Source organism: Ptiloglossa arizonensis, chromosome 3 (genome assembly GCF_051014685.1).
Source record: "Ptiloglossa arizonensis isolate GNS036 chromosome 3, iyPtiAriz1_principal, whole genome shotgun sequence".
NCBI classification, from domain to species: Eukaryota; Metazoa; Arthropoda; class Insecta; order Hymenoptera; family Colletidae; genus Ptiloglossa; species Ptiloglossa arizonensis.
The window spans coordinates 18,677,395-18,689,607 of record NC_135050.1 but is presented as its reverse complement, the minus strand read 5'-3'; the positions used below and the strand labels follow the sequence as shown (position 1 = coordinate 18,689,607).

The 12,213-nt window shown below is 45.5% G+C and overlaps 2 protein-coding genes across 4 annotated transcripts in view; one reads left to right on the top strand and one right to left on the bottom strand.

Annotated features, from left to right (window-relative positions):
* Timp (Tissue inhibitor of metalloproteases) overlaps window positions 1–9,801 on the top strand; it is a 40,080-nt gene extending 30,279 nt beyond the window's left edge. For all 3 annotated transcript variants that reach the window (XM_076307611.1, XM_076307609.1, XM_076307610.1), the window contains exons 2-5: window positions 4,482–4,608; window positions 4,691–4,758; window positions 4,866–5,102; window positions 7,267–9,801. In XM_076307611.1, the coding sequence (XP_076163726.1) occupies window positions 4,482–4,608; window positions 4,691–4,758; window positions 4,866–5,102; window positions 7,267–7,488 (654 nt within the window). In that variant the 3' untranslated portion in view covers window positions 7,489–9,801. The remainder of the gene's footprint in view (window positions 1–4,481; window positions 4,609–4,690; window positions 4,759–4,865; window positions 5,103–7,266) is intronic.
* Syn (synapsin) overlaps window positions 1–12,213 on the bottom strand; it is a 60,020-nt gene that overhangs the window by 42,341 nt on the left and 5,466 nt on the right. Inside the window, exons 6-9 of the mRNA XM_076307810.1 lie at window positions 11,888–12,212; window positions 10,869–11,122; window positions 10,655–10,790; window positions 9,851–9,955 (exon numbers count right to left, since the gene is read on the bottom strand). Of these exons, the coding sequence (XP_076163925.1) occupies window positions 9,851–9,955; window positions 10,655–10,790; window positions 10,869–11,122; window positions 11,888–12,212 (820 nt within the window). The remainder of the gene's footprint in view (window positions 1–9,850; window positions 9,956–10,654; window positions 10,791–10,868; window positions 11,123–11,887; window position 12,213) is intronic.

Here is a 12,213-nt window from a genome sequence, read left to right as displayed (position 1 = left end):
CAAAATCGGCCGTAAGGTTCCACTTTCTCGCGGAAAGAGCAACTCGCGGGTTTGTAAAGACCGCTCGTTCCGAGTTTCCGTCGCTCTGGTTCGCGAGAAGAATTTTGTAACACCCTGTACTCGTTCGACGTTTAATTTTTCTTATTTTATTTGAAACGCGCGAGAAAATCGATGTCGCGAGGGTAAACTTTCTCGCGACGTGGACAGTTTACGCGTTTCGCGAGGACGGACGACTCCGTTCATCGTTCCGACTTTGGAACATCCTGTACACGGTCCGTAACTAGCAATGGCTAAACCGCAAGCTTCGCGACCATCGAATGGAAAGTCGATCATCGCCGGCGATACTGTAACACCTACTTTGTACAGACGCCGGTAATAAACAAGCTCACCGTGCTCGGGCATCGAGACCAAATTGAATATTACCGACTCTGCCTCTACGTACACATTCCAATTTTAGAGCTACGTGGCAATTCGGTCGGATTGCCTTTATTATTAACACCTCCTTCCACCACCGGGCGCAACCTCCGCGCGTTGTCCAGCGGCGGGCTGTCGCATAAATTTCGCCAAATCGGTCCGACAACGAAACTTCATCGTGGGTCGGGCGAAGGGTTCAACGAGGGCGAATTAATTCGGTACAAACGGGAATTAAACGATGATTACCGGGTGCACCTACGTGCGCGTCCATTCGCGCGCAAACACTCGCATCGCGTAAGTGCACTCGCGTCCGCGCGCGACACCGCGTTACGCTTCGTAACCGAGCGTTTACCAGCGCGATGCTATCGTTACGGATACACGCGACTCGTCGTGCACGCCGCGATACATCTCGCGAGATTTCGATCGTAAGAAATTTCACGAAAGATCTCGTAACCCGACCGACAACCGTAACTCTTCGCTCGAGCCGCGTCGGTCGGTAAATTAACAGAAACGATGTCCGGATATTAGAAACGAACACTCTCTAGACCATGGAAAAAAAAAAAAATAAACGCGTAGACGAGTATTACTTTTATCGATAAATAGGACGAAATTTATAATACGATAATACTCGTTTCGATCGAGTCGAAGCACGAAAGAGCCGAGCTCGAGGTTTTGCATTCGCAGCTATCGCAAAATGTTGCAACTTTCTTGGTGCAATTTCGTATCGCACAATTCGAAACCTGTTTCGCATCGTTAATTTTTTTCTTCTCCTTGTAATCTGTGATGTAACGCTCGACTCGCTCGAGTTGACGATATCGTGCTGCGTAAACAAAAAGGTAAACAGTGTGGGCACGGCGTTTAAACGCGTTAAATGGTAGACGCGATGGAGTCGGTGACGAAGAATATTCGATTCGTATAACGGACGAAGAGCGAAAATCCTCGAGCGATTTAATCTAAACGGTTATCGAGATGCACTTTCGATCGTAGGGTGTGAGATAATTTCGTTTTCATAACGGTTGTGTATCTGTTGTTCGTTACTCGAAATTTACGTCGGGACGAGGAATTTGCCCTGGAGCGGAATCGGGTCGGAGAAACGTCGTGTATTCTCGCTAAGAGAACTCGTCACAGTGACGAGAAGAATTTTAAACGTACGGTAGACAGGGTGTGTTACACTCGTAACGATTTTAAATGTCGCTAACTCGTTAATTGGTAGTGTCGTTAACGTCTTGGGCTCGTTCCGCGCTGAAACGATCACTTTTCGTAGTCGAGGTCAGGGATTTCGACGAAATCGGAATAGTCGTAATTCGTGCGAAATTTAGAAGTGTAGGACATCGTTTCGTTTGCATTTAAAAAATACAGGACGTCGAAGTTTCGGATCTGGGGCTATTTTCGAGAAATCGAGTCGCGCAAATTAATCTTTTATTCGCGAAACCAACGATCGTATCGAATTCCGTTTCTGCTTGGTTTCGTCGAGAAGTGTCGACTTTTTGGTATAAATTTTGATTCGGATCCAACGTAGAGTTTCTGCATCGTGGAAATTCGAAAGAAATTCGGATCGAAAGTACGTTACTCAAAATCTCGCGAGAGATACGCCACGATTGTTCGTAGTTTCGTAATTAACGTGTCAACGAGCTGTGAAAGGTCGCGGCGCGACCTCCGATGACAAATTGGGGTCGCTGTCTCGTTGCTGTTTCAATCGCGGACAACATTAATTTAACATTTCGGTGAATTACGCAAACGCGAGCGGAATGTGTACCACTAACACCGGTTAAAAGATACCCACGCGGCTGTGAATTTGCAAACAAGCTTAAACCGACTTTATTTGTGGAACACTCTTCTTTGTAAGATACATAAATCTTTCTGAGATTATCCAAGACCGTCCGTTTCCGAACATGGACTCTAAACCCATTCCTCGATACTGAAATAACGTCTTTTTTCCGGTCATGTCTTCGCTTATCTCGTCTTCGCCATAGACGTCTACTCTCTCTGGTAATTAACGACCGTGTTTAGGATTTAGGGCATCCGTTTCGAGATTTTTAACCGCTCCGACCCGAAATTTGCGAAATTAGAATTTATTTACCATTTTAGAAATCTACTCCGGTGATCAACGACCACGTTCAGGATTCAGGGCACACATTTCGGAACTTTGAACCGCCTCGACCCGAAATTTACGAAACGAGAATTTATTTACCATTCCTACGTTACAAAAACGATCGTTCGATCTAATCGAAAATTTATTCCAAAAGCCGATCCTCCTCGATGAGAAACAACCTGTACGTATCAACAACAGCGTTCGCGTAACATTTCTCGTAAATAGAATTATCAAAGAATACCCAATTGTAGAAATTATTCGACCATTCGAATACGAACCCATTCGTGACCCGTTACGTTCGGTTGAAAAGTATATACACGCGTTGCCGCAAATAAATATCCCAGCCTCGACGATATTGTCACAAGCTTTGTATACAGCTGTTATAAATTTGAACCATCGGACGTCGATTGCACAAACAGGTGTACAGCTGCTACGACGAGACGTTCTGTAAAATATTCGTGATTTCGTGTCACGGTATCGGAAACCAAGTTTCCCCGAAACTCAATGCCAAGTAGAAAATAGTTCGACCTCTTTCTCTCTCTCTCTTCATTTTTTTTTCTTTTTTTCTTGTTTTTAGAGTAGAAATCCGTGTTTCGTTCGCGCCATAAATTATCCTAGACAATTTACGAGCCAAAGGATGAATATACCCGAAACGATTACTTTTCGAGCGCGTGTTTCTTGTCACCTTGCGTGCTCCATTCCGGGAACTCTTCATCGTCGAGTAATTCCTCGACACTTTGTACTCGCGTCGAGCGGTACGTAACACGGTGAAATTGACCGAGGGCGTTACCACGAAACGATAACTTTCGTTCGAAATTTCTCGATCCGTGTGATCCTGAGTCTGGCTACCGTAGGAGCATTCCGCGGCTGCCTAGCCGAGTTCCGTTAGGATTGCCTAGATTCTAGTTGTCCACCGATCTATTCTCGCAATCCGAGGAAAACGCATCATCGTCAATAGGATCTTTTAGGCGGCTCCCGGCGTTTCTGGATCGCGTACGACGTTGGTTACCGTTTTATATCTATATTTAGATCTCGTCGAGCTTGCGTCGATAAACTGGGTCGGATTGGAGCGCTTCCGTAATACTTGTTATCGGTCCAAAGGAAATTCCTTCTCCATTATTCTCGACGCCCGGGTACACCGGTATCTCGAACGCCCACGGTGCGCTTATCGATTCATCCTGGAGCGCGACTAATCTTTCCACGAGACCGAGTCGTCCCGGAGCGAAGAAGGTTCATTCTTCTTTTTCGACTCGATTCGCACCGGTGGGGCGACCGATCTTTTCGTTCGAACCGATGAGATAGAGTGCAAGTACGAAATTAATTCCGTGTCGATAACCGTGCCTCGACCCAATTTCGGGGAGATTGTCCCGCAGCTCGTTAACAATCGTCGCTCGTTTGTACGGATTTCACGCGCGAATTCGAGTCCCTCTCCGCCCGGAGAGACGAATAAATTTGCATTAACGAGGCACCGACGTAGGTGAGCCCGGTGAACACCGGAATCGGACGTACCGAACGACAAATTGATATTAGTCGTCTAGAGATAGTTTCGATTGGTTCGTTGCGTTTCGCTTCTCGTACGAAGAAAAAAAGAGTAGCTCTCGGCGACCAGGGAAGAGAAACGAAGAGAGAAAAAAAAGGAACGGGGAACACGAATTCTCGGCTTAACGAGCTTGTTTCGCGCCCGTTTGATACAGTTGTATACGTTTCCTAGTATCCCGACAGGTGACAGCTGCCTCGAGTCACTCGGACACGCGTAATCGGATTTCGATGATAAATGGACCGTACGAAAAAGCATTCTGCGCGAAGAACACGTTATCTCGTTGTAATTCAGGCGCATCGTCGGGGCACGCGATCGGCTCTATCGTCCGGCTACGTATTTGTTTTTTTCTTCCCCTTTTAAATACAGCGTTATTATTATCTCGAGCGTAAATATTTCGGTCGGTGGTGTCATCGGTTCGTTGCTCTCTGTTTACAGATGTGGCGGTTAACCTTTTGGACGTATTTTTTGGTGATCGCGTTATCCCTGGCGCCGGTGCAAAGGGTCGTCGGGTGCACTTGCATGCTCAGCCATCCTCAGACTCTGTTCTGCCAGTCGGATTACGGTAAGTGTTTGAAAAAAGAAATAAATTGTAACCGTACGATGAAATTTGTCCTCCGACACTGGTCGACGTTCTTTGCTTGCAGTGGCGGTGGTGAAAGTGAGGTGGATGAACGGAACCACCTACAACGTGAGAGTCAATAAAGTCTTCAAGGTTCGTACGTCTACGGAGATTCCTTGTTTTCTCACGGCTCGCGGGCCGGCTTTACGATCGTTTTTATAGCGGCGCGCGCCTCCTCTGATACGTAAACGTTTCATCAGGAACGGAACAACATGAATCCAGCCGAGTTCTCGAAGCAACAGCTCCTAAGGACCGCCTTCGCGTCCAGCTTGTGCGGCAGGCTCTTGACGGTCGGTGAGACTTACGTCGTCAGCGGAACAATCATCGGGGAACAAGTGCATATATCGATTTGCGGCATAGCGATGCGGTGGTCCGAAGTGACCAGCAGACAGAGGAAAGGTTTCAGGGGCCTCTATCATCGTGGCTGCGCGTGCGAAGTAAGTGGAAAAAAGGAAGTGCGTTCGCGTAAACAGTGGATCTCGGGTACACTCTCCGCGAGAATAGCGAGAACACCAACTCCCCCGACGTTTTCTTTCCAACGAACTTCCATCTTTTTATAAACCGGATCACCGTCTCTCGTAGGGAACGCCTTCTCCACTTCCTTTTAAGCTCACACGAACGCGATGGACCACCATTTTTCTCTCCGCTTTTCTTATACCCTTGCACGGTGGGTTCCGGGTCCCTTTCGACCCAAACTTGAATTACATTCCACGGATTCTAAAGTTTCGTAGGGAACGCCTTCCACGCTTCCTTTCGAGCTCGTACGAACGCTACGGACCACCATTTTTCCCTCCCCTTTTCTCGTACTCTTGTACAATGGGTTCTGGGTCCCCTTTCGATTCAAACTTGAATTTCAGCGAATAGATCTTCAAATATCCCGGAGCACAGTTTTCGAGAAAAATTTTTTTCAAATCTTCCCCCCCGTAAAGGTACCGCGAGAACGAATATTTCTTAAAAATGTTCCCGATAGAGTAATTAGAAATTGAAACGTAAACGTTTTTATTCTTGTTACGAACGTCGTTCATCGTGGACACTTAATTCTCCGTTCTACCGTCACCGGTAGAATTTGGGAAGTCTGGCCGGTTATTTCTGGGACAGCTTCTGCACCGTGTATATTTTCGATCGATGACAAAATGACACCATCCTGCCGGTTGCGTAACGAGTATCGTCGATTGATCTATCGCGTTCGAAAAAGTAGGGTGTTCTAGAATTATCCGTGGTTCGAATCTTGCCCAGTATGGTCCGGGACCGTGAAATATTCCACGGGGACGATTATTTCGGAAAATTTTGTCGTAGAATGTTTCGCAAAATGAACGGAACTCTTAATTTACAATGTATTTTAGGTAACAATTTTCTTCGATAATATAATATCGAATTGTTGCGTTTGTTTCGAATAAAAGGTACGTAAGAGGTATTGTAGAGAAGAGTAAACTGGTAAAAAATAACACACGGATAACTTTTAGAGCGATCGTGGATCCTCGGTGAATTAGTTCTACAAAGTTTTAAATTATCACAAGGCTGTCGTAAATAATTGCGTAGAGTTTACACAATTATCGTACGCGTCCGCGAATTTGTGTAATTAATTTGTCGAAGAGGAGCCGTAATCGGGATGGAAAACGTTGTATCCGTTAAATGCTCGATGAATACGAACGCAAACGGTGTTTAGTATCTTCGTAAGAGGATTCGACGGCCGAATGCTTATTCTGGAAAGTGTTTATAAGTCGGTAAAATGTTTCCAGACGCGCGTTACCTTTTTCAACCTCTCGAGCCGAGCGGAACGAGCTTCCAAAAGATTTACCACTTATCTCTGGCACACCCTGTGCAGACTTGTAACTGGTCGTGCAACCGTACTCGTATTAACGTCAGCTTAACTCGTTACGAAACTGTGCACCGTGGTGTCGGTTTAAAAAATTTGTCGATAGATCGTAAATTCAACCTGGTATATTTCTTGGAAATTCAACGTTTCCGCGCTTTTCTCGTGGTTCAACGACACCGAAAATAACGTAAGCAGAATTCAGAAAGAACCAAAGTCGTCGAAACGCCGTCGTGGCTGTTTTGAAACGCAAAGGGGGAGAGAGTACATCCGTTGTCTCGGACGATACGAATGCGATTTAAATTCTCAAAATTCGATTATTTTCATTCGCGCGCTACATTGAAAATTTGAATTTTGACAATTTCGACGGTCCGACGCGAGCTTCGCCGGTCTCGAAAACCAATTCGAGCTTCTTCGTTTATTTCTAAACAAAATGAAACACTCGGCGTATCGATTCGCGCGTCACAGAAATAACGAAATCTAGAAACCACCATTTTAGTTTGCTCTCGTCGTCCTCGTAACGTACGCAAATCGACGCGTGTCGTTTTCGACCGTTTAAAGAACTAAACAAACGCATCGAGCGAAACGTCAACGACTAATTAGGCACGTTCTCTCGTCCCGTTAGGCGCGCGTTCGCGAAATTACGCCGCATCGAGCCGTTGTTTAAAACCGATACTCGAAAATGGCGAACGTTCACGTAACACGATCCTCTCCCGAAATCGTTCGAACGGGAAACATCTCTGTTGGCTTCGTGCGAAATAACACCGCCTTCGTTCTTTGTGCTTCAGATCGATTATACACCTTGGTGGAGGAAGGGGGCCGTACTGACGCACGCAGGAAGGAAGCGATGTTTATGGGAGAGCGAACCAGGTCCTGAGGATTGCCAAGAAAAATACGGGGTGTGCATGGCCAGGCCAGGTGGTTGCTCTTGGACCCCGTCCGTACCTTACAAGAAGTGTATCAAGGAGCATCAGCGGAAACGCGAGCAACAAAGGTTGCGAGAACCTTAGTGAAACGGAAACCGTTTAATTCTTCCCGTTTCGGTGCGACTTGTCGTCTCTCAACAGTGAGAAGAAAAGAAATCTATCCGATCACGCTGGCGGGAAAATCGGCGTTGCTCGTGGCACGTGGCACGCATCGATACAACTATACCGTGTAAACCCCCCGTAAGATTCCCACGAGGATCGCGCACCGTTTCAAGAACGTTTCCAAAAAAAAGAAGAAAAAGAAACAAAGAAAGAAAGAAAGAAGGAAGAAAAGAAAAGAAGAAACGCGCGACGAAATCGTCAAGAAAATTAATGCTCTCTCGTTCGAACGCGTTTATTTATTAACCGATCGACGTCGTCGAGTGACCACCAACGCTTCTCCAACGATCCTCCAGGGGACAATACTCACCGTTAACTATGTAAATTGGACCGTTGGATCTATTTATTCGAACAAACGGCATTAATTTATCGACAACGGTGAGGTTTTCCGATCGCTGCGTCGCGTGTTCTATTTATTGTCGCGTGCTACCAAAAGTATTAATTGGAAGGTTGTGTCAGCAAGTACGAAAGCCGTTCTCGCGAATAAACACGAGACGAGGTGAATTCAATGATTGATAATCGTACGCGGGTACGCTGCTGTTAAAAGTTTCATAGAATTTTGCTGACGGACCCTCGAAACTGCTTGACATTTCCACGTTGAATTATTCCTTCGAGCCCACACCCACCCACCCCTCGAACCCTCCCCGAGGTTTGTAGCATCGAGTTATCGAATCTTTCTCGTTTAATTAGACACGATCCCTTTCCAATCCCGATGATGGTTTCAATATCCGAACGATCAAAGACATTCGAGCACGTTTACCTCCGTATTTCGTTCGTTTACGTCGCGAAAGAGAGAAACGTTCGTTCCCTCGACGAAGCTTTCAATTTTCAATCCAAGCCTTATGCTGCTAACCTCGTTTCGTTTTAATTAAATAACTCGGTAAGATTCGATGGCAATGTAAATGGATCGAGCCAACTTGAAACAGCAAAAGCAACGAGCATTTCCAACATCGATTGGCCATCCCCTTAGTTGTACATATAGGCTACCAATGTATATTATGCATTTTTAAATTATTCTCATTTATTGTTTCGTTGTACGTAGCTTCGTCTTATCCGCGTAAGAAGCTGCTGAAGTGTATTTAATTTTTAGCGAAGTCTTGTATAAATCTCTGAACATTGAAACGACACAAATATCGAATGTACCGCACCGGAGCTACAAAGAATACACCCGAGCGATGGAATACGTTTTTCACGATAACGATGGTCGTTCATTTACGCGGCAAGAAATTCCGAACGATTAGCGTACAAATAATGTTTTCTCGAACATTATAATCGTAAGCGTTGCCTGGTTGTCGAAAATAAAAGATACAGCTCTTCTTGGTCGTCCCGAGCATCGTATTTAGAACGTTTTCGACCTTGCTTGGATCTTATTCGATAATATAATGTACGCGTCTACGGAAAGCAGATATTTTTACGTAAAACGTGTTACACGCGAGATCTAAGTCTAAGAAAGTCGTACCGATATTAAATTTTTTACGAATTGGATCGTGCAAAATAATGCACGGTTAATGTAAACTTCTTCTTCGATGCGTATTGTACGAATCCAAGCGAAAGAATTTCTTCTCCAATTAATGGCGTTAAATACATTATCGTTACACCGAGGAAAGGAAAACGGAAGAAAATTTTCGAATATATGGACTGCTTATCGTATTTTATATACGAAAAAACCTCCTTTCAACGAATACGCTGTATCGCCAAAGAAAACTTAAAACAACAGACGATGAACTTTCCGAATCCGATGCTCGAGCAAGACGGATCGCAACTATTCCTTTTTTCAAAAATTCTGATCGATGAACTCATCCAGGGGCGTTCCCTCCGCGTCACTCCGGTATACATATCTTCAAAAATATTCCAGCGAGATGAAAACAATGGCGCGAAACAGATATCGCTGGGAAAATTTATTTCACGCTTAAAGATTGCGTTGTCTCCATTGTTCAGAGAACGTATGCGGATGCTGAGCGTCATATTATAAATGTCGTAATCGATTTAAGTTCTCTGTAACCGAGCGTGATCATTTGGTTTCTCGCCCGACGGTGACGAGGAACGAGACCCTAGACGTGGGTAGAAATTTAGTACAAACCACTAAACGCGCAATGTGACGGGAGTTAGTCGGCATTTCCTAGCACGAGAACGCACGTCAACTCGTAACGTGTGTATTTTAGTTTAGTTCTTCCATTTGATAACTTTTGTAAGTATTATATACTACTTAAACGATGAATAATAAACGAGATATGCATATTCGTTCGTTCTGTAAACGACGTCCGCGGAACGGTTATCATTCACTCACCATTTCACGATGATTAGGATAGTAAGTCTGCTCGATTAGCGGGAAGTTCTCTTTTCCCAAACGACGCTGTAGCTGCAGCAGATGCGCGAACACCCATGGTTTATCCTAAAAGAATAATTTGCGTTTGATACGAGCCTTTTGCTGCGAATGTCTTTAAATATATCTTTTCCTCGCGGCACGTTGAATCCCAACGCTTTGCGACCTTTTTCAGGGGGCCAATAGCGACTTTTACGATTATGGGTATGAAAAAGATATTAGTAGAAGATATTGGAAAAGTACCACCTGAATATCTTCGAGACGGATAAAATGTTTCATTTTTAACACAAGAGGAGTTTCAAGCTATCGAGACTGATCGATATTCCTCGAAAGTGAATTATCTCCTATTTCGATAAGAAAGCAACAGAGCGAAGAGAGCTCAACTATACCGGACTCTGTCCAATCGCGTAGCCTCTAGTCTCTCGAACGGGCATGCGCAGACCAAAGACCGTGATACGAAAAAATTGTTTAGAAACTTTTTTACTCGAGCTCTTCCACGAAATTGTCTTTACCGATACAAGCTTCTCGAGAATCGACTCAATGTACATCCAGGTAGTCTCACCTCGTCGAATCACATTGTTCGTTCGTGTACTTTTAATCGTAGATTTTGTTTCGTTCAAAAATGAAATTAGTCTTCGTCGTTCCAGACCGAACAACTTCGATTAATAATGAATCGCGTTAAAACTAGCGACCCGTTTTTAGGTCGCGTGGGATCCACCGTGTCGGTACACATCCATCGAGCCGATGTGTACTCGGATCAATGTTCACCTGGAAGGTGTAAATTGCGGTGAGATTGTTAACACCCGGTACACCTCCGTACATCAAGCCGAGAAAAATGTTCTTGTTGTCTTCTCCCGCGTCCCTTAAGTTTTGTCGTATCAGGACGAAGTCAGGTTTGAAGGACCTGTCAACGGAATTATTCTCGATCGAGTATATGCCGAGCGTTAGTAGGTTAAGAGGATCGGTCGACGGGTCATCTTACCGGATGACTTTGGTCCCGTTGCGGTAAACTGCCATGGACACGACGGTGCCAGCCTCGCTCGCTGTCAACGACAATTCTCGAAACTCCGCTTGTTCTACGCGGATCTCGTAATCACCGTGAAGTCTACGACCCCGGAAGTACTTGCTCCAGTCGGTGTTCTGGTCGTCGATCACCAGAAGCGTGAAGCAACGATCCTTGTTGTACGACGGACCTCTCGTTGCTCCGGACACCGCCGCTCCCAGAATCGATGCACCCTGATTATCGCAATTAAAGTCTCCGTAAGTCTCTGTATCGCCGTACTCTACCGCTTGACACTTTGACGTTCTCCACCGGTTACCGGCCGTTGTCACGTTTACGCGATCTTGGTCTTTCGTTCGTTACGTCGTTGTTCGTTTAACTGGGAAAATGGTTAAATTCGAATCCTGCACGTTGTATCTTCGCAACGGTATCTAGATTTACAGTTTCTCGTAACGTTGTTCCTAGTATCGTTTCGCGTCTCGTACAAATCGTAATTTGTAATTCGATTTCGATATCTCGAAAATAAATTTCCGACGAAAGAACCGTTCGTAGACTTTTATCGCGTTGAGATTCTCGGGAAAGTTTCTCAGTGGCGGGTAACGGTCTTCGCGATCGTCAAAGTGTCGAGCAAGTCGAATAATTGTATCGGTGTGGAGAAGAAAGGGAAATTTAGATTCATAAAACAGATATTATTCAAACGCGAAATCGAAACGTTTCGAAACAACGGTAAACGTAATTGAACGGATACTTCTATCGAGCAACCATCGCCCCTCAATTTGTCCACGATTCGATAACAAACTGTAATTAATTCTTTCCTTAAATTCGCTTACAAATTGAGTCCTCTCAGGGGTGAAAGCCACACCCTGTACAAATCGAGTTCAACTTTACGTTCACGAATGCGTAAAAAATGTATCTTTTGCTCGTTACTCGAAACTTTCGTCGAAACGTAACCCTTTCCTCGTCCCTGTCCCGTAGCAAGTAAGCATTCGTTAGTCGCGTACCTGGTCACGGGCAGCTCCGGTCAAACTCTGTACCCTCTGGAGCAAACTCTCCCGTGTTTTCGCCGGCGAGGACGGGGCGCTGGTTGTCCTGGATCCGGGTTTCAAATTGAGGCTGAGATCACCGCCGACGGGTTGAGGTGGTCCCGGTGGTGGTGCTCCGGGTACCGGCGGTTGACTGGCCGGTGGGACCGGTGTCGGCTGAGACTGGAGAGGCCGATCCGAGGTCGCTTGATACGATTGGGACGAATCCCTGGCCACGGAGGCCACCCCGGAGTCTGTGCTCGATTCATCGTTCAACTCCCAGGTCAAGTCCCCTTGCGAGAACC